Raw genomic sequence first — 23,817 nt, 5'->3', positions numbered from 1 at the left:
ACGAACTTGAACTCCATGCTAATCCAGGACAAGCATGCAACTAATCATGTAGTAAGGAATATATGTTTCATATTTATTTTTAATGCTCTAGTAAGTTCTTCATGTAGATTTTTCTTTTTCCAAATCTTATGGTATATTCTATGTCAAAGAATTCATTTTTGAAAGGATGAAATTCTGTGTAGTAAGCAGAACTGGAGACATAGAACGCTTACCTTTTGTTTCTTAGTGTCCCTGGTTTGATTCCAGAACGTAGAGTAGTAATTTCTACAGTTCGTTTTTGTTGCTCCTTTCTCAGTTAACTACACAGAGACTGAGAAGCTCAGGAGCTGACAGGTAAACCTCACGTCCATAAAAGCCAGCAATGACAAACAAACAAGAACAGTGATAGCGTAGTTGATGGTTTTGCAGGCATACTACTCGTGAATCCATAAGTATGTGTACACTGACAATACATGTTTTATTCAGCTGTCCCCTCTGGTGTAGTGGTTATAGTGCGAGCCTTTTGTTTGGGGGTAGATAGGATAACGCCCTTTTTTCCACACGATCAGCAAGAAGTTCAGTACCTTCTTCACAAATTGTAGTGGACAAGTTTATATAACCCTTCTCTGGATTTACATACCGTTCAATGTATTCCGCAAGAAATGGATCAAACTCAACAATTAGATCTACAGACATCATATATTTGTCATTGTGCAGAGAATGGATTTTCTTTCTTCATGATCACATAAGGGAAGCTCGCAATGTGTCAGCTTCATTACGATTTAAAAAAAAATAACACAGTGATCAAACCGGCTGAAAATATCATTAATAATATTTTCGAAGGGCCAACAGATTTCTGACTTGTTAAGAGTATCAACTGGCACTTATCTTTGTGTCTTCAGAATTTTCGTGAGTTGCTACAATATTCGTAATATTTTTTAAGTCTGAAATGTCATGACTTGTAATACGAAGTCTGAAAAAAAAAAAAAAAAAAACTTTAAAATCTTGTCTTCCCTACTATGAGTCTTTGCTACTTACAAAAATTGCTTTTTGTATTCTCTATAATTTCACGGCTTAGGAGAATGTCAGTTACACAAAGGAGACTTATTGCACACCTTTCAGCAAGATCATCACTATTTCGGGACTGGCGCTATCACAGTCAGGAACTTCAAGAAGTTTATCGCAGGAGTCCTTTTTCCTCCTCCAAAACTAGAACATTTGAGCATTTTGCGTATCACAGAATTCATTCGATGTACTCGGTTTTACCTTATTTCGCGAATTACAACTGCTGCTTTCGAAATCTTTTGTTCCCTTCATTAAAACAGAAACAAGAAAAATGTGTCCACTGTGTCGAGCTTTTTTTTAAGGTTGTCTCTCTTTCTCACTTTTCGTTTGCAAGTTTACTATAAGCCACCTCACATCATTTTGTTCGCTTCATGTTGAAGTTACAAACCCACTAATGCTCTCAAATATGGATAACAACACAAGAACTGCTGCTCAAATTAACAGCATAATCATTAAATTAACTTAGCACTGAAACAACGAATACCGAAAACTGCACTCACTTATCAGTAGACTCAACGTAGTGCATTTTCTTTTGCTCTGTCTTTTACTTTTTTTTTTTTTTTTTCTAGAGACTGACATTGTAAAAATCATGCGGAAACTTCAATATCAACGTCTTATTGTAAACGATTTTCGACTGTACATTGTCGGCATCTTTCTTTTGTTCAATTCATTCTGCTTTCGTTGTTATAAAAAATAGTCTCTCCTTAAAAGTTTTGTAAGCAAGGTTGGAAAATTAAACCTTTCAGTATCTGTGTAACTTTTACAATAAAGAACAGCTAGAAACTAAATATTTTGCCGCCCCCAGAAGCTGCCGCTCGTACGCACCTGCCTAGTGAGCAGGGTTTATTTGGTAATCCGCCACTGGCGCAGGCCGACATCGTATATCCATGTCATGTGACCTAGGGGAAACTGTTATCGTCGTTACATGTTGTGGAAGGACCTGTCAGTAAAGGCTTTCTTCCGACCACTGTTCCTCTTCGCCGATGTGGTTTTACCTTGAGGTTCATAGACCATCAGCACCTTAGATATTGTCCTTGGACACATCCAACACACTTGCCACTTCCATCACGCTCGCCATCACATAATTAAGCCCCAATAATTTGCCCTCTTTGGAAATCAGAGAGGTCGCTTATTTTACACTTACACTGTCTGCTCGTTCATTGCACACTACCATTCTGCTGCTTTACGAAGTTCGCCCTAACACAGCATCACAAACAGCCCAACGCCACAGTCGCCTCCTAACCGTTGCCAACCCAATCATCTAACATATTTCCAACTCCAAGGGCCTATTTCTCGAACCTTCTAGTCTAATACTCCACAATCTACGAGTCTGAATTTTACAAGTTCCTGTAATTTCTGTTTCTCTAAAGTTTTACAAGAACTTTTGAGCAGGAAAGATTTTTTCACTAATCACGCATCGACTCTACAAGTTAGCTAACAAATACGTAGAAAACCAAGCATTATATGAAATGTTGTCGATTTGGCTATTTTCTGTAGTGCTAGTCAATTCATTGGAAAATAATGGCAACAAAATTGAAATTAAATATTTTGAATGTGATAAAAAAATCGGAAGATAATTTAGTTTGATAGTAATTTGACGCAGAAAGATAAGATAAATTGAATGGACAAAATATTGCAGGCATTCCAGACCTATGGAGTCGTTGGAGCACATACAGATTATTCATATGTTCGGGATATATATTAGCCTAACATAAGTAAACCTATGTACATTAATAAATATCAATACTGTTATCTGGCACATGCTATATATAGTAATATAATAACAATCAGGAACAATATATAATATTTTAACTAAGTTTTAGATTAAATTCCAAATACTTCGCCACATCAGAGAGCATGTAGTAAAAGGCACTAAAAACATATGAAAAAAGACGCCAATTAAACATTCAGAAATAAAGGTATTAAATTGCTTGAACACTTTCCTTGGAATGTATACTTTAACTTTTGCTTAGGATCAACTTATTTTTTTCTTTATTCACTGGCAGTATCAGATAAATCAGTTGACTTTTTCCTCTGTACAATCGCTTGGCAACAGTTTGCACTCGGTTTCAGACTTTTCTAACAATTATTTAACAGGAGAACACTGTGAGCTTACTGTGAACTTACACAAATGCTTTACAAGACTCCAATCTCTTGCCTCTTGCGGATATTTATTAGCAAATTACAAGCTAACTGTACTACGATAGTGTTTTGTGAAACAATCACTGATAAAGGAAATCAAGTGCTTTTGTAGCACTAATCTACAAGCTTGTAGCTAGTAAGTCACTCTTAGGGTCGAAAAACATCACTCGTACATTTACATTAGTATCACAATTGTATGATCAAGTATTACCAGTTTGTCAGGTTTGAGAAATAAGCCTCAGATGTCCCCATTAAATTGAGAAGTATTTGTATGTATATGCGAGGTGGCGTAAAAATGAGTTTATAAATACACAAAATTCAAGTTTAATTGCAAAAGTCGTGTAACATTCTGCACGCTTCGACGGTTTAATTGCAATTGCCCTTTTGCTTGTCATGTCGACTTGGAGAACTTTCTACAGATGTTTGGGTGACCAAGTATCTGTTTTCTTCCGTGCAAACACTTCTTGACTGTTCAAACTTCGGTGCATCTGCAAAACGTTCCTTGTTTCGAATTACTCGTGCAGTTCCCATAGCATTGTGTTGGTGAGAGCTCATCAGGAAACTTGGTACAGAAACCTTTCTACACCTCGATTTATCTTTTGTCATGTTTTCACCATAATTCAAGCATTTTTTACAAGCATTTTTGGTGTATACTTATGTGCCATTGCAGCTTTCAGCACATCACAGAACTGGACACTTGCTTAAACAAAGCGTGTGCAGAGGAAATAACCAAAAATGTATGACACTGTCGTTGCTGGTTTGATTTCTATTGATAATGATTTTTTACTTAAAAAATAGCTCTCGTATATACACAGGGATTTACAATCATAAAACTAGGATCAACTGAACTCATTTCGAGTTAGTTTCCGTTTTGATCCGTAATGCGTGCAGTTGTTCTTTTGGTTCGATTTTAAAAATTAGATCAAACTGATTAGTGCTATTGATGAATAGTACTCGTAATATGATTAATATTATACATACAAATTACTTCGATGTGATAAATTAAGCTTTACTGTATAACAAACATTACAATAATTTATATTTTTAAAAAATAAGTAAGTTGTATCTACGAACAGAAGTAACTTTTTCCATACAATAATGGAAGTAACACAGTTGGTTGCAAAGTTGCAGACCATTTACCTACATACTCATTGATGTAGGAATTCTGATAGTATTGATAACAGAAGATGTAGAAGGCGATATGGATTCTGCTGTTGATTATTTATTTTAATATGTTCTTTTCGTAGTTCAATATTGTTTTAATTGGAAAATACATAATATAAATATAGATGAAATCGAGGATGTTTGTGTCCTAACTTTTACGTTCTTTATTTTGAAAGTTTACATTCGTCTATAAAATCATAGCGTAGACTTGATTATTTTCAGATAAAAGTTGCGTTATTACTTTATTACTGAATGATATCAGTTAACGAGAAAAATATCCTTGTTTTAAAAAACAAAAACAAAATATCAATTATAACGTAAAATATACCTTTAGAAGATGAAACATATAATCCTTCTGTCATGATGTAACTTTCTGTTGGTCAATTTGATAGCAGTTGTATACAGTACACTAAAATACTTGTATTGTTATCAGGATATTTTATTAGTATAGTTCTCTGAATTCTTATGCTTATTTATTCCCTGACTTTATAGAACTGCATGATGCAGTATTTGTGGTTGGAGCTCTGGATGAAACGATAATGCTTCGTGGAATGAGGTATCATCCTATCGACATAGAAAACAGTGTATTGAGATGTCACAAGAAAATTGCTGAGTGGTAAGTAGTGTTTTAAATTTAGATTTTTTTTCTTTCTGAAACACGGGAAAATCAATTTAAAATCTTAAAGAACGCTATGTTGAAGTTTATTGGTGAATTACGTCTAAAGCCATAGTCTGATTTGCTTGACTTAATTAGTGTTATTCTCTGTGAAATATGGAACACTAGTAAAGGATTTCCATTTTCCGTTGGCCTTAGCAAGCAATTTAACTTCTTTTCAGCTTGATGAAATGGAAAGTTGGTGCGAATTTGAAGTAGGTAAAGAGAGAAGAATGTTACGTAAATTTGTACATGCACCGTTAAGAGATGTTTATTAATCGAAGGAGCAAAAGTGTAATTCATATGACCTAGAATTTCTTATAACGAATTTTATTATTTAGAAAGCATTAAATATGCATAAACATGCCCGGACAAATACTTCAATTTTTTTCGCTTCTTCATATTCTTAAAAGAATATGACACCCTTTCCAAAATGTATATTCAAAGTCATTAAAATCCTGTTCCTGTTTATGAGAAAATAAGAGTATCTGGACTAATTTATTCGTCCGTTTCATGTATCCTATCATTTGCTCTAATTCCTCGTTTTCAATCCTGCTTTTGCACTCAGATTTTCCATATTATTTTAGAATCTCTCTGCTAACATCTTATTTAGCTGTTCATTGAAGGTTTGTTTGTCTTTTTTCGGTGGAGTGTACGTTGAAGGATAGAGTGCAATAATTATATTTCTAATTTTGGTCTTGAATGTACATGAGATATAAGAGATCTACCTGAGACTAGACGTTCAATAACTGAACTAGACTAGACTCTAATAACGATTTCTAAGAATCTTCCAGTTTTAGGAACAAGAAAGCAACTTAACCAGGACTTTTATAAAAACTTATTTCATGAACTAACTTTTTTTAATGGAGTAAACTGTTCGGGTATATCTGGGTAAATCAGCTCTTCCTCACCATGTAGAGATCAGTCTTCGTAGTATATGGAAGGTCCAGCGTTAATATTCGGATCATAGTAACATATTTGGGTAAAGTAGTGGTGATTAAAATAAGATGAGAGTATGTTGTTAAAACTTTAGTTACTCATCTTTGAAACACCCTGTCGTCTTACTTATAAACTAGAATTTTATGAATCTCCAATTAAATTGCCTCTTCGTCTTTCATATTTTCTTAACATACCTAATTATTAAAATATCGCGAAGAGAAAGTCATACATTACCATACTTTGATTAACAATATTATTTTTAGAATATACTGGGTACAGACTCGGCTAACAAATAAGATTCACACGAAACGCATATTTCATATATATATATATATATATATATATATATATATATATATATATATATATATATATATATAATTTGAAAAAGTGCTTAGACCTCTAGATTCTAGAGCGGGTGGGACATTACTTGCAGGGAAAATTCTCGCCTAAAAATCTTAATTGGGAAATTTGAGAAGCACGACCTTGGGTAACAATAAGAGTTGAGAGTAATATAAAGATGGAGTTAGGAAAGCGGGCAGTGGCAACATACCTGATTAGATTGATTTGACAGGATCCAGTGGCGGACTTCTGTGTCTGCGAAGATAAACCTTTAAGTCAATATTAGCTATTAGTTATAGAATTTGTAGGTCAGATGTAGGCTTCGCGATGTCTTCGGATATATTAGGGGTTTATGGAAAGAAATAAGTAGGACAGTTAGTCATTGTACGTACTATTTACGTTTATATAGATACCATCTTGGAGGGCACATCGTATGATAGTGGTACAAGATTAAAGGTAAAAAGATAGTGAGATTAAAGTAGAATAACACAAATTTAATGGAATGGATTGGTCAGTAAGAGTACAGAAGAGACAAAGACCAATAAACGAGAATAGACTTATATACGTATAATTAGATTTTTATCAAAAAAGTTACAAAATTGAAAAAAAAAAATCACAAATTAAAAAGTGAAGTAACAAAAAGAAAAAAAGGAATATAGGATGAAAAAATTGTAAAAATAATAGGAAAATTGATAAGAATAGAGTTCCGTAGTTGTATTGGAAACGTACTGAGTGCATTGAGGTTAGTATTATAGATGGCAACAAACAGGGATGGGGAAAGACTGCGAAAATATCATGTAGTCGTCCGCTCTTTTTGAGAAACGTAGAAAAGTTTGTTAAAGGATTTTGAGTAACTTAAGTGGAAGCGTGGTCGTATGTACTGTTGTGATATGTTATTTGTGAGAGAGGTAGGTTGGGAATTTGGGCGTTGCAGAAGTATCGGCGATGTTGATATGGATCGAAGGAGTAATTATCGGAGTTTCGTGAACATAGAAGATTAGACAGCGAGTGCATTTAAGGAGGTTGGGAGAATCGCAACTGTTGAATGGTGGAATATGTTATTGTGTGATGTAGTGTTTGAAGCTTGAATCTGTATCAAATATAAGATAGTTATTGCATCTAATTTTCTTCGATGGGAGTGCGATGTATTTATAGGTACCTGTCTTCGTAGGGAGAGGGGTCAGTTCAGTTATCGATTTTGGTATGGGTCGAGAAATACTTTTCGGTTTCAGGTGGGATAACCCTGTGGGGTACCCTCCATCTTTATCTCTTTCTAGTCTTTGTTTTGCAGTATAGACTTTGTCCAGGCCCAGTTTCTTATAACATACACGTATTGTGATTCTTGTGATTCCACATTTTAGTGAGTAACTAAATCAAATTATAGTTGTAAGAGTTTGGCGCACGATTGTTTTAGTATATCTCACAAATTATTAACTTAAAAATAATTATTTTCCTAATTATTAGAAGAACAGTGGAAGATCACGTACAATGTTGCAGAAGTGGCAGTTGATAACACTGTTGTTATATCAAGCAAGTAAATGTTACAATTACTAAAATCAATTCAACACAAACTTTAAAAATTAGAAGCTGAATAATATTTAATTTTAAAGTAGCAATACGTTAAGATCGAACAGATTTTACTGACTGAGTGGCCAAGTGACAGTTATCGTTCGCTTTGTTTATTTGAGAGGTCTCTATTTGTATTTATAGAACTTTGTCAACTTCTTTTTAGATAGTAAAAATCGTAATATCTTTCATTATTAATATTTTCAGTGTAAATGATTCGAATACCTCAATCTTGGTTAATAAGTAAATAAATAAATAAATAAATAAATATAAAATTTAGTTTCTGTAAGTTAATCCTAATAATTGTAGTGTAAACAGCTTGATAAACAATCTTATCAATAAGCTTAAAGGTAGTCACTTTTCTGCTCCTAGAAATTCTTTATAGATCGTTTAAAAGGTTATATTAAATGTCGAATTTTCACTGACATCGGTCAGCATTGTCAAGACTTACGTTAGTAATAGTATTTGCTAGGGATAGGGTGTATGGAAATTTTGTGGATAAAACGTTGGAGAATATATTTATGAGTGTAAACATTCAATTTCTATATACCCTATCTCTACCGAATACCGTTCCGTACCTAGGTCTTGATAATGCTGACAACTGGCAATAAAAATTCGTAGTTGAATATAAATTTTTAAACTATCTATAATAATTTAAATGTTCAAAAGTGAACACTTTTGAGCTTATTGAGATTGAGCTTCTGATATATATATATATATATATATATATATATATATATATATATATATATATATATATATATATATATCCGTGTGCGTGGGTTTCCTCGGGGTTCTCCCGTTTCCTCCCACTTTCTTCATTCCACCATTTCATTCATTTCTCATCATTACCGTCTTTTTTAGCCTAGCCGGCATAACTGTGGGACGTAAAACTCAAAGATTTCATTTAATTTCATATATATATATAATATTCTTTTATATTTTGTGCTTTAGTGTTTATTAAGATTTGACGTAATTTCGTTGATACCTAGTATAATTTCTTGTTGCAGTGCCGTGTTTACGTGGACCAATCTGTTGGTGGTGGTTGTGGAACTGGATGGTAATGAGAATGAAGCATTAGATTTAGTGCCACTAGTCACAAACACAGTGTTGGAAGAGCACCATCTGATCGTCGGAGTGGTAGTTGTAGTGGACCCTGGCGTAGTTCCCATTAACTCCCGTGGGGAAAAGCAACGAATGCACCTCCGGGATGGATTCCTTGCGGATCAATTGGACCCCATTTACGTGGCATACAACATGTGAACATGAGGACTGGTTGAATGCAGAATAGGAAGCATTCTAGCGTGTTTTATTTCACTTCTAAGACAGAGAAGTTTTCGAGGGCTAATGCTGTCGCTGCCGCTGTTGTACAGCCACTTTATCTGCCAGGCAAAGCACCTTTGGTGGAAAGTAGAGAAAGTATTTGTGTGTGTAACAATGTAGCTAATCAATCAGAAGTTACTTTACAGCTGAAAATACAATAAGCTCGCATCGAAGGCTAGTATATCATAATCGAACTACCTAAGCGTTTTAAAGGAAGCATAATATACAGAAAATAAAGGCAGTACATGGTCAGTAAGGGTCAGGGTTAGGGATCGAAAACAAAACAAAAAATATGGAAGCCTTTTGCTTCATTCCACGTTACTGTAACGTATATATTTCCTGTGCATGACCAGCTTATATATACTATAAGAGCGTGTAAAGAATGAATTTGCTCTATAAAGAATGGTGTGTGATAAGTAGGACGCTTTGTCATGTAATTTCATAAAAATGAAAGAAGGAAAGCGAAACTTTTATAGTTATGGCGACGAAGGATGCCCCCTGCATGATCTTTATTCAAGTAAGCTTTTAATTACATTTACTACACAGCCTCAAACACTACATTTTAAAACATATATAACTAATTCTTAGCTGTATATTCTGAAATCCGGAAACTCATAACTGATGAAGAATTTTTAAATAATGAAATGGAAGCAGAAAGTAAACATGCATTAGATTAATTGTCTGATAAATTCTCCCTTTTAAATCCCATTTTTTGCTTGTAATTGGTAGTCTAGGAGAGGCTGTGAAAGGACTTTTTAATTTAAAAAGTCTTAAAAGTAGTGTCGGTTTTTAAGATGGAGTAAGTTAACTAAAAATGAATGCTGTATTACTACTAATTTAATAGCTTTAAATGAAAAGCAGTAATTTCTCAAAAGAAATTTTTAAGAAAAGAAAAGAAAGAAAACTACGGAGAAGGCTGGAGTTTTGAATTTGCTTGTGCCAATATGTATATTTTTTTTTTCTTTCTTCAATAATAAGAACACGAGTATAAGTACCAACCGCAGTGCGTTATCTTTCAAATGAAGCTGTGAAGCGTTCATCCAGCACCCACTCTGTTCCATCATAAACAATAACGATAATAACAAGAAATAAAGAAGAAAGCCAAGACTGCACGTCCATCCACAGTACATAAATGTGGTGCTGCATTTCTCTGTGCATTTATAATCTGCACAGAATTCACTGTCTATTTTGATGTCCAACGTCTTTCATATTCTAAGTACAACATGTACTAGAAGACCATATTGTATTAGAGAGTGGCTCTGTATATGTGAATCGGAATGGATATGTAATGCTGTGTTCAGAAAAGTTTTATTATTATTATTACTATTATTTTCAAGGGGAAAAAGAATTAATATTTAACAATGCGTTTGTTAATCAGTAATGCTTTGTAAGACACGTTGATTCTATCATAAGGTTGCTTTGGTTCAAAAATGAATTTTTGGATCGAATTTGTGGGTTTTTTATAACATATACATATTTTCTTTCGAGAAACTAAAACTTTTAAAACATTCTTTTACCGTAGGTCTGGAAAATTCCAGACTGAAGTCTGTGTTCATATTTTGTTTCTTATTTCATCGATCAAATAAATGGGTGCATATAGTAATATATATATATGTGTATATTGTCGGATAGAGGACACTGCGCAAGCATAATTCTAACATACCATGTGGAGTAAGGCCGTTATGCATTTTTGTGACTTTTTGTATGTTTATATATACATATATGAATATATAAGTATATACATATAAATATACTTGTATTTATTTCATACAAATAATGTTTTATGCAAAGAATCTTTAGCCGTAGTTATTTTTGGCTTGTCGAAAAAACGTACAAGTAAATGAATAAAAACAGAATACAATAATAAACCATTGTAGGCATTAAACTTCAAAAAAAAAAAAGTATATATATAATATATTGGACTTGTTTTAGGACACTGTTTCTAAATATTTGAAAGTTTTTATACTGAGAAACAAAGTGTTATTCCTTACTTCATGTGGTGTTATTTAAAAAGAGAAAAAAAAGCACATTTTTTATCAGTTGCAAGTCCAGATATGAATGATATTTATATAGATAGCATTCTGTGTGCAAGTATGTTTAAATAACCCCCACCCCATCCCGTTCTCTTCCCGTTAAAATAAACAAAAAAATGTAAATGTTTTGTTTATAAGTGTATTTTATGTTTTTTTTTTAGAAGTCTACATTTAGCAATAGGTGAAAACTATGTTTATTTCTTTTTAATGTAAATAGTAGCATTGAGTAAAAATTCTTTCACAGACTTTTTGAGATTTAGGCATAAGCTTTCAGGTGCTCAATATATTTTGTTTGTTTTTATTAAACTGATGGTGTCTGTTGTAGGATGCCACTTTTAACTTATATAAACTATTCTAGAAGGAAAGGAAAGGAAAGGAAAGAAAAATGGATTTTTTTAAAAGAAAAAAGTTTAGAAAAATCAGCGTATCTTTTCATATCTGTAAAGGAAGGATAAGCTTTTTTTCAGAAGGATCTGTGAAGGAATGTTTCCAAACAAAACATGCAGCTGTGTAAACCCTAAACCTTGTTGTACATTTAATAGTGGAATATTAAAAAGAAAAATCAAGAAAAAATTATATATATATATACTGTATTGGATTTTTATGTATATCAAATCCTCGACGACTTTGTGAATATTTGTTATTTCAAATTTAAAGAAGGAAGATAGTGTGAGCCATCTCCCATGTTTAGAATAAATGTACTGTACATTTTGCATTAATTCTTGTTCTTTCAATTTTTCCCTTCTTAATAACGCATATATCACATAGATAACAGGAATCTTGACTGAATCGGTTTGGTGCAGAACAGAAGTGACTGTGTTTTTTGTTTAGGGGGGGGGGGGGAAGGGAGGTAATGCACTTGCGAACTTGTAAGTTATATAGAGTTAAGTGAGTTTATAATGTAAATCCGGTATTTAATATTATTTTCAATGTGGTTCGATACTTACATATTGGGTGTTCCATTTTCTACTTCACCTTACATTTTGTTAGTAACTTGAATAGCATCGAAGATGAAAAAAAAATTCGACCTCAACTTGGTTTAGTATATGGGGTAGGAGATGCTTTATGGTATATAGGAAAAGCGTCCTGCAGAGCTGCCCCTATGCACTTAATTCTGTATGACGCCGTCAAGTACTTAGCTATCGTAAGTGTTTGCTTGCATTGTGGTAATGGATCGTGGATTGTTTTCATAAATCCAATATTTCACGTAATTCCATAAGATAAGAGAAATAGCTAAGCGGCATCAGATGGGAAGACAGACTTGTTACCCATCCTCATCCTGAGTATCTTACCCTTTGCAATAATTCTTCGTTAGAGTGATCAAGTCCAGACCGGCAAATCTACGACAGGAACAAGAAGTCTAGCTATCTATTCCTAAACGGCTATTCAAAAGAACCCTCCCACCCTGGACTATCATTGTATTCAAGACCGACTTTAGTTGGTAGATTTTGCTACAAAAGTTTTCTAAATAAAATTTCTGTCATGGGTTTCCGTGACATGTTTTCATACATTTAGTAGGAAATCAAACTTTGAAGCAGGGGAGGATTTAAAACACACGAATTTGAAGAAAAAAAAAGTCAAAATAATTGGAGAATTTCCTAGTCTTAGATATAAAGCTGAATGTGGATATGTCCGCTATACAAATCTACACCGTGTTTCTGTTTGAACTTTATTTTTGAACAATGCACGCCAAAAATAGTCTCTCATGGTTAAGTTGAAATTTGGATATAGGCTCCTCATTAAAATAAATGAACACATGCCCGCAGCGTTTTCAAAAATTTTACTTCTAATTGGGAGGGATTTCTACAATATTTTAATTGTCTATATTGTATTCATAAAATGGCAGAAATGAGGAAGTATTAGTTTAAAATCAAGTTTTGAAAGTAGTTAGCACTCAAGTTGACTAGGCGTTTTTTTTTTTTTTTTTTTTTTTTTTTTTTTTTTTTTTTTTTTAATTAAGCATTACACTTTGTTTGAAATGCATGTCGTAAAAAAAAAGAGAGACTTTTCAAATTTTCCATAAAGAACAGTGGCTGTACTCTTGAAATTAATTTTTGAAAATAACGAAATATTTTTTGCAAATCTATTCTTTTCGCGCGAAGAGCTAGTATTATCAGTGGCGTATTTAGAATTTTGTTTCGGGGACGGGGAATTATGCATACGTGAATAAGCACTTATATTTTTTTCTTTAGAGTGCCGACAAATTTTAATGAAGTTCATTTTCTTTCTTTTAATATTTGTATAATGACACTTCCAGGTATGAGGAATGAAAAAAATTGAGTGAGAGTGGGAACGGGCAAAAATAACTGGAAGGTAACATAATACCTAAATTATCAAGAAGAAAATGTGCCGGAAGGGAGGAGGTATGAAATTTGGTGGTGGCACATTTTAGAAAAATAAGTAACCTATTGTTTAAAATTAAATACAGATCCCGCAATAAAGAAAAGAAATGTAGGTCAAGGTGAAATTTGAATGAAATAATAAAAAAATAAAACAGTTACGAACAATAGAAGGATATTAATATTATTACACTTTATTTTATTAAACAACATACAACATTTTGTTCTTCCATAATTTTTCACTAATTTAATAACTGCTTCTTTTAAAACAGCTCCTTGTGAAGAGTATGGTGATTAAGACCAATATTAAGATACATACGTCAAATTTTGTTAGCTTAGTTTAGTGTCTCGAAATAAGGAATGGAAGACAGCAGTGATGATGCACACAAAAATTTAGCAGTGAATCTAAACTTTTAATCTATTCATAGAAGAAAAAGAAAGCATCCTCTTGGCCTACCTGATTTCCCGGGCTACATGTTCTCCTTCTTGATTTTCTTTAATTCAAACATTTACCTTTCTTTATAACTAAACGATGTAAATATTCCTTTGCTATAATAACTAAAGTCCCGTTATATTGATGTCTGTGCAGGTTGGAATGGAACAACAGTTTCGCTTATCAGCTCCTCTTAGTTTTGGTGTTACTGACGATGGCCGACTTGAATCACAACTAACAACGGTTGAAAGTATGATAGGAGAAACGAAAGAAAGTAACAACCAAGAAAAAGAAACAGAAGAGTAGAATGGACGAAAGAAAAAAAATAGTTCTTACATCGAATGAAATTTGACAAATAGAGTATTATTTCTGAACAAAGAGCATAAGAAAATGGAAAATCAGTGAAATTCTTAGAAATAGTAAGAAGGATTATTGTTGAAAATGGAATGTAAAAAAACAAACAAATTTATTTCCGGGGGGCTTGAACTCTATAGCCCTCCCTAAATACGCCATTGAGTATTCTAATACATCGATTAATGTAATAGCAAAAACTGAAATGTTTATTTCTCTCTCTTTCTTTTCAATTAAACTAATTATACATTCTTAAACTAACAGGAGATAAAGAAGAAGGAAAGTAGAGAAAAGAGGGCTGATGAAAATTCACCTCATCTTCATACATTAGGATATTCCTATAAATTGAAAATAATAATTTGTGAACAAGCACATAGAACCACCATTTACTCTTCATGGAAACATAATTGAATATACCAAGCCCACATACGAGAATGATTCAGAAAGTGATGTCTCCAAGATGATATCTTTATTTGTATTTGACAGATAGCACCAATACAGGTATCAGTGGAAAGTTTGCAATGTCAGCTACAAATGGTGGCATTATTTTTCAACATAGTTCCCATTACGGCAACACACTTGCGCCAACGCGAAACAAGGTTTTTCATGCCGTGCCGAACTACTGCTTCTGACTGGAGTCACAACTGTAGCATTGGCTCTTAAGGTGATCCTTAAGTTTGGAGAAAAGCGGAAAGCCACACGACGCAAGATCCGGACTATAGGTAGGATAAGGCAGAATGCCAACAAACACTTTGCCAGCAGATGAGACAACTTTGATATTGTTTTGAGGAGAGAATGTGTGACGGTACTCCATCGTCTGAGGCTTCGTTTCCGGCTCGTAGTGGTGTATCCACGACTCGTCGCCGGCGATGAATGTTCCTGGGCGCACAACCTTCCGCAGTCAGAAATTAAATGACACTCTGACACCCGCTGTTTCAACCGGACATCACTACTGGATGTCATGGATTACTCCAGTACTCTGGAACGAGAAGAGATAGGAAGGTGATACATGTGACATTCTAGTGTATTAAATAAACAATTCAGAATGTTTGCAGTATTATTGCCCAATTAGTGGGCTTGAAGGCACTATTTTCTGAATCACGCTCATATTAATGCAGGTAAATCAAAATAAGAGGAAACGAAAAGAATAAAAAAAGTAAGATGAACAAGGAAATTAAAATTCAAACTGTGCAATGCAATGAAAATAATGAATAAAATGAACTTCCATTACATTCTTCCCAAGCAACACGATAGATTTTATTTCGTGCTTTTCTAAGAACATCCCACTCGAGATAGAGAGTTCCTGATTTTTACGGAATAGAATCGATTATTATCTCGGAAATAGTGATTTTAAAACTCTATATTTAACTGGTGGGTTTAAATGCACGAACCGTCCCTTATAAATCAACGATACTTGTACTAAATGCTAGATTACTTCTACATAGCAGTGGCACGCAAAAGTACAAAGTTGTTTAGTTTCTTATGCGAAGAGAGGAACATGAAATAAAATGGGAAAAGAAAATTATTTAAAAACAGGAAAATGTCTTTGTACTGACGGAAACCGCTGTAACGTTCATGCGGAAACAATGATATAATGTTTTGGCTGTTTTATGTTTCCTCATAGTATATTATTGAAATATGTAAATAATTGCGTTCAAAATAAAGCGATATTGATAATCGTTCTTCTGTACTTCCGTAGAACATCCTGAAATATCTTTGTTACGATCAGTCTCGCGGAACAACAACAACAACAAAAAAAAAAAAAAAATCCAAATTAAACAATATGTGAAGAAAATCAGGTAGGGTATGATATAGTACGAAGCGCATGTCAGAGAAAAAGGATCGATTAAAAAGAAAATGATAGATAAGAAATTTATTGTGATTGATATACTAGTACATGCCTTGCTGTTTTTCGCCGTAATCATCATGAAGCTCCAGACATTTATGGTAGCATGGCACAAGTATCCGTATACCTTCTGTTTAAAAATCTGCCGCCTGAGAATGCAGTCACTCTAGAACTGACGTCTTCAGCACTTCTTTGTCGTTGAAACGTTACAATGCAAGCCACTTTTTCAGATGAGGAAATATAAAGAAATCGCTGGGGGTAAGGTCGCGGCCGTAAGAGGGATGATCGAATTGTTGCCATCGAAATCTTTGAATTGTATCAACAATAAGAAAAAACTGTTTTTTCAACATATTTTGTAGGATGTTAAATATCACAGTATACAGTCACGATAGGACATTTAGCGACATATAATAGCGTCAAACAGGCTAGCGATAGGATATGTAGCAACATCTAATAGCGTCAGACAGGCTTGCGAAAGGACGTGTAGCAACATTATTAGCGTCAGACAGGCAAGTGATAAGATATGTAGCAACATCTAATAGCATCAGACAGGCTAGTGATAGGACATTTAGCAACATCTAATAGCATCAGAAGACTAGGTATAAGACATATAGCAACATCTAATAGCGCTAGACAGGCTAACGATAGGACATGCAGCAACATCTAATAGCGTCAGACAGGCTTGCGATAAGGCATTTAGCAACATCTTATAGCATCAGACAGGCCAACGATAGGATATGTAGCAACATCTAATAGCATCAGACAGGTTAGCGATAGTACATGTAGCAACATCTAATAGCGTCAGGCAGCCTAGCGATAGGAGACGTAGCAACATCTAATAGCGTCATACAGACTAGCGATAGGACATGTAGCAACATCTAAGAGCATCAGACAAGCTAGCGACAGGACATTTAGCAACATCTAATAGCATCAGAAGACTAAGGATAGGACATTTAGCACAGGGCCCCATCTTGAATCCTGCGAACTAAGCATTCGCAGAAGGTGTCAGGTGAAGAGGGCGCCAAACTGAAAAATGAATTTTGTGTTTTAAATGTGAATAATTACCTATGTTATGATGAAAAATTTTCCAAATATCTTCAATTAAATATTGTAATAAGTCGAATCTTTGCGTTGTTGGCTGTAAAACAGCCTTTACAATTACAATAGACTCATACATCAATTGGTGTCGATGCCACACTCACAATTCATGCTAGCTTGAGGAAAATTTCCCGCGGCGCAGGGAGATTTAGGAAAGATATTTTAAAGAGAAAAGAAGGGAGATTTTATGAATATGAGATTAAATGTAGGGAAATTTAGTTTATCAACAGATGCTATATTAAGCACTACGTCAGTTCACTAAAGACAGCGGCATTCTTTCCACAATCTCACCATATGCACAAAATACAAATATAAAAGACTTCATTCCTCTCCCAACCAGGATTTCGTAATAGGAGGGGTGTGTGACGAAATACTGCGGTTATCACACCAGGGGCTCGATCATTCTAAATTATTTTACTGGAAACATAGGACCTATATTGGTTCGTTTAACCAGGATTTTGTAATGGGTGGGGGGGGGGGCATGACATGAAACACTCTGATTACACACCAGGAGCTCGATCAATCTAAACTATTTTACTGGTAACATACCTATATTGGTTTGTTACGACAATATTCTCATGTTATTGCCCTAACAATCCAATATAGGTATTCTAATAGTATTTCAATAACGAACTATGAAGAATCTCGATTAAAAGAATATAACAAAAAGTATTGAAAAAGATATAATCTTCCGAGTTTCTTAAGTTCTGAGAGTCGATATGATCGAACCGGAATCTCGATCGTCATTTGTACTCCATAGGATTAGCATGGAGCTAGATGGAATTCGGAATGCTCCGTTACAATAATATCCATTTTCAACTTGACCCCCGTTTCCCCCACACAAAACACCTCATAAGAAAGAGTAACCAAACGCTTGCTGTAGCTTCATATTTTTAACGCTGATTCTTCTTTTTCTCGTTTCTTTTTGTTTCATCCTTCCTTAATCTTTTACATTTCTGGTTCAGAAGGGGGGGGGGGGCGGACCCACCCCTTGGCTACGTGCCTGCTCCCAACGACCCTTCCGCGACCTTATTAGAGAATATCATTGCCAAATATGTCTTTGAAATTGGAATGGATCAACAAACAAAAGGAAGTAAACGGCACGTGTTGCTTATGGATTGAGTGGCACTATCACAGCAGAAAAAATATCTTCAAGATTGCTCCGCCTTGTCATAAACAGTATCTCCGTATTCAATGACCACAGTTAAGACTTGAGAAAAGTCAGTGTAAATGAAATGCACATTATCGAAGTTCAAGCGATTAGGCTTTTGTTGACCATTGATCCACGGATGGGGGGGGGGCAGGGCGAATACTAAGGAAACAACGGGCGGTACAAATGGAATTTTGATCATTTTTGAGGGAAAGTTCCTAATATCACTGGCTCTCAATCGCTGCCCACTGCTCAATGCTCACTTTGTTAATGTCTATTAGTAGGACTAGCTCGGGAGAGTAATGCTCCCGGAAGTAGAAACGAGAAACAGATTTCTGATTGGTTGGCGTTATCCACTTCTTACCACTTTGCATTCAAATAGCATACAACAAACGCTTGCGGTTGTCGGCCTCAGTGGCCTAGCGCTATGTGCTAGTAATAAAATCCTCCTTTGGCGCGAGTTCAAACCCCGCCCGAGGAAAGTTTTTTAATTTTTTTTTTACATTTTTATAACACTTATTAGATTAAAATAATATGAAAATAATACTTAAAAAAGTGATTTATTTATTTTTATGCAGATAAGTAGTTGTAGTACTTATGCCCTTGTACTCCATGATATAGGGTCGTTTTGTTCCCCTTGTACTTCATGATATAAATTTTGTGACCAACTTAAAACAAATAGCTAGGATAGCGCGTAAAACAGCTGTCTAGAGTAGCGCGCGGAAAAACGTACTTCCGGGAGTATTACTCTCCCGAGCGGGTCATCTATTAGTCCATTTGTCATTTGTCAACATTGTCGTTTGTATCCTAAGTCGCTCCGTTGGGTGGTTTCACTTTTCAACAGTACTTTGTTTTTATGTAATAGTAATGCCCAACGATAAAAAACCAGGTGACCATTTTATCGGAAAAGAAAGCTACGAAACTTGAAAGAAGACGAGAAGCAAGTAAAGGCTCTAAAAATTTGTTTCAACTTCTGGGTAAAATTTCAAAAAGTGATAATCATACAAATGTTGAGGTGAAGGCAGGGGCGGACGAAGGGTCGGGCAACTGCTCTGGGCACCACAGTCAGGGTAGCGCCAAAACAAGGCTCAAAAAGTAAATTTTATAACGTGTTTTCTACTGACATTTTTGGTTTATGTTGTTGTAAAGTGGCGTCAATTACATCATCTTTTTCCATTTCATGTCAGTTTTCTTACGGTGAAACCTTCAAGTGAAACTCGTGGGGAAAGTGATATTGATATAGTGACTGCTATTGTGTATTAAGCAAGGGAAATATACAATGCATTATATGCATTGTCTATTGATTCCAGAAGTGATGCTTTTAACACAAAGCTATTAGTCTAGTGCACAAGATTAAGAGTTTCAAGTTCATTTGCTGTCTCGTACTTCGGCATAGTTCTATTCAGAATCAATCTTGTAAGCAAAATGTTTCAAAAAAGTAGAAATGGACATTTCAAAAGCTGTTGAAATGATTGCAAAAGTGAAAAGTCATTTTGAAGCGATAACCAATAGAGAGTTTGAAGAGCTAGTAGTAGATGTAAGAGAAATTACAAAGACTCTCAAAATCGATCCCCTATTTCCAAGTGAGTTACAATTACGACCACGGAAAACCAAACGTCAGTTTGAATATGAAGCCCCTAATGAGCACATTGCGGATTCCAAAATTTCTTTCAAAAGTACCCTTTATTTTCATGTTTTGGATCAAACTATAAACTCACTAGAAGAACGGTCTTCTCAACTAAACCACGATCGTGGCCTATTTGTGCTTTTATTCAGGATCAAAAATTAAAGACAAGGATTCCCCGATGAACAAATGTCGTGTCTTTCAGGTGGCTTTAACAGATGAAGAGCAGTGTGATATTGAGGGTTCCCAACTTCAACAGGAACTATTGGTTTTACTCTCCCTACTACCAGATGAAAGTGCTAAAAGCCCACTTGAAGTACTAAAATACTTGACAAGTGACCAGCTGACTGAAAATTTCCGTAATGTATCAATTGCACTCAGAATAAATAAAAAAAAAATGCCCTCATTCTTTCTGTCAGCGTGGCTTCAGACGAAAGGAGCTTCTTAAAATTAAAATTAATTTGAAATTATTTGAGATCTACCATGTGCCAGGAGCGCCTTATGAGACTCGCCAAGATGTCGATTGAGTTCGACATTCTTCATGTCAACATACATGTCATTGTCAGAAATTTTGCAGACAAAAAACCTCGGAAGGTTATATTGTAATTGTAGTGAGGCGCTGAAAACAAATTTATTTAAAATTAACTTGTAGCTAATTTTCAGTAACAGTGGAATTTTATTTTTTATTTAGCTTTTCTTAAGGTCTTTTATGCTATTATCACGCCTGAGGCCAAAGATTGCAAAATTAGGGAAACAATTTGTGTAAATTATTCTAGATTTTAAGGTATTGTTTTTATGGAAGAAAAAGATATGGACGCCTTCTCATAAAGTTCCCTAAATTGACTTTGATATGAGTTACTTACTTACGGTATCAAACTTACGAAAGTTAGAGGATCTCTAATACTTGATAAAATCTGTTATTAAGTTTTAATCTTGTAAGATATATTGCTGTGCGTAAAACGTTCAACATATGTGAGATGTATTTATTGGTATTTCACGTTATTAGAATAGATTATTACATAGTCGGATATGTGGTAGAAAGACTCCTGATGTTATTGATAAAACAAAACAATTTACAATATAGCAATAATCATGTCACCATTAGTAGTATTCAATAAATGTTCGATATTGTTTTTGTTTATACATATCGGTACATAATAATAATAATAATAATAATAATAATAATAATAATAATAATAAACACAATGTAATTGATACTATGTGTAAATTTTTAAGTATTAAATATACCCAAATTAATATTTGAGTATTAATTTTTCTTTTTGAGAAATGGATTTAAAATACTAAAATTACTATAATAAAATGTAAAATATAAGCTAGGATTAAGTGGGCTCCAAAAGGCCATTTTGCCCGAGTGAAATTTTTGCTTTGGTCCGCCCCTGGGTGAGGAAGTGTTCAAAACCAGCAGTCTTGGGAAGTAACGTAACGAAAGTAACGTCTCCTAGTAATGCGTTACATTTTTTACAAAGTAACTGTAACGGTAACGCGTTACAAATTTTTAAGTAACGTACCTAGTTTGCGTTACTTTTTTCGCGTTACATTTCGGATGAGTAACTACAATATATGTATATTTTTTTCGGAAACAAATGTTTCTTTCCTGTAAGTCAATTTCTCAGAATGGAACAATGGAGAATGAACGATGTCAGTGACCGACGATTTCTGCACTGTTCGCCTTTTCCCGTTTCGCCTTATGACCTCTAGCAATGAAATTTGCATGTAAAACCTGTTATCACTTTTCATCTTAATGTAAGGCGGAACGGGAAATCTCGATGTAAATCTTCCCGTTTCGCCTTACGAACTTTATGTTGGTAGGCTTGGAAATATATCCATAGATACAATTTGATTTATTTATTTATATAACAAAATATAGTGCCACTTGCTGTTTTTTGGAAGATGAGGACAGCCTCAGGGAAATAACGTGAACTGATTGCAAGCACCTGGAAGATTTTGTCTTAGATTTTCAAAGCTCCAAATCAATATATTCAGTGAGTGAACTACGAGTGCAGTGGTACTGGTAGTCTACTTTACTTTGATTGTTGTTGATTTTATAAAGATGGAGAACGAAGATATTTTATCGTTTGAACATTTGAGAGAATACTTTTCTTAAAAGCTGAAAATGATGGTGAACAGAATTTAAAAGTTAAGTGGTGCCCCGGCGGGAAATATTTATCAACAACTAGGGTGCCATAATTAACGACATACAATAAGGGGTTAATATGAATAAATTGTGTTCTGATGAGCAGGCCTACTTTATTGACGTAATGTTGATGGTATTTAATATTAGAGTTTTTTTTAGATCAGTTTGCGTATCCTGAAGTCCCGTTGATTATAGAGTTTGGAACAACTAGCTTTAAAAAGCATGTATCGATTTTAGAGTTACTGGCAAGTTTTGATTCACCCCCAGTTCATGTGTTCTCATTTTCAGTTGTAGTGTAATGTTTCTCTATATTCTGTATTTTTAATTTTACATAGCAACATTGTTAAGCAGAATAATAATAAGCAACCATTTTTTCTAACAAGGGATGGGCACAAGTCAAGCTAAAACTCGACTCGAATCGAAGTCGAGTTTCGAGTCGACAAAATTAATATTCTCGAGTCGAGTTCCGAGCCGATTCACTGCTTTTGGCGTCGAGTTTCGAGTCGAGTCGAGTTTGATAAATGTCTCGCTCGTTTTAACTCGTTTTGAAATCATGGTCTGATTACACTGGAAAGCGAAAGCCATGAGAAATGTAAGCTAAGCAGTAATATGGAACACTTTTAGTGTTGCTCACGAGATTGAACACTGCTCGCATCTCGTCTCATCTCGATATCGAGACTACAAGAGATTTTTTTATAACAAGCTTACCTCGGCTCGGCTTACCTGAGCTGATGGCTCGCTTGGGATGAACCATCGGCTCGAGCTGGTTGGTTGGGATGAGCCATCTGCTCGGTTCGACTCAACCGAGCGAAGGGTTCTAGCTGACTCGGTTGGGTGAGCTGTTGGCTCGGCTCACTTCTCGGTTTGGGTCGATAGTGAATGAGTTGTGAGCCGATCTGCTCTAGTCGTTGACAATTCTAAACCCAAGCCGAGCAGTTTTGAAGATACTTGATACAGTCTGAAGAAGATATTGTCTATGTAAGATACTTGAAGAGAGTACTCGAAACCATACACCAGATCTGGTTCGACTCGACTCGAAACTCGACCCGAATTCGAGTCGATTTGGAGGAAATTTTTCAAGCCGAGTTCTCGGGTCGAGCTCAAAGATGTCTGTTTCTTGTCGAATCGAGTTTCAAAGAAAACTTGCTCCAACTCACTCGTGCCCATCCCTACGAGTAACGCAGTATAGCATTTTAGTCAATGTTACATTACATTAAAATGTTCATATAGCTGTCAAGTAAAAATTTGTCCTTGCATTTACATAAATCGATTCAGAACGTGCAATAATAATAATAATAATAATAGCGGTAGTAATAGTAGTACGGAAAACTGAAGTAATAAAATTTGTTTCACATATTCAAAGTTTTGGATCTAAAAGTAACGCGTTACTTTCGAAGTAAAGTAACAGTTACTTTTTTGAGGCAAGTAACGCGTTAGTAACGCGTTACATTTTAAGAGAAAGTAAAGTAACTTGTAACGCGTTACATTTTTACAAGTAACTTACCCAACACTGAAAACCAGTTACTGTTAACAAAACATTTGCAAATCGACAAACTTTTGTAACTGTAAGTTTATTTTACTTGATTGCAGTATTGTTAAATTAAAATGGAATG

At 34.6% G+C, this 23,817-nt stretch overlaps 1 protein-coding gene across 14 annotated transcripts in view; it reads left to right on the top strand.

The window, feature by feature from the left end:
* DIP2 (disco-interacting protein 2) overlaps positions 1-11,927 on the top strand; it is a 298,258-nt gene extending 286,331 nt beyond the window's left edge. For all 14 annotated transcript variants that reach the window (XM_081765446.1, XM_081765436.1, XM_081765435.1 and 11 more), the window contains 2 exons: positions 4,843-4,966; positions 8,863-11,927. In XM_081765446.1, the coding sequence (XP_081621572.1) occupies positions 4,843-4,966; positions 8,863-9,115 (377 nt within the window). In that variant the 3' untranslated portion in view covers positions 9,116-11,927. The remainder of the gene's footprint in view (positions 1-4,842; positions 4,967-8,862) is intronic.
* Positions 11,928-23,817: the final 11,890 nt, after the last annotated feature.

Source organism: Thermobia domestica, chromosome 7, assembly GCF_964235325.1.
Source record: "Thermobia domestica chromosome 7, izTheDome1.hap1.1, whole genome shotgun sequence".
Classification (NCBI taxonomy): domain Eukaryota; kingdom Metazoa; phylum Arthropoda; class Insecta; order Zygentoma; family Lepismatidae; genus Thermobia; species Thermobia domestica.
This window is presented reverse-complemented; position numbering and strand designations above follow the sequence as displayed.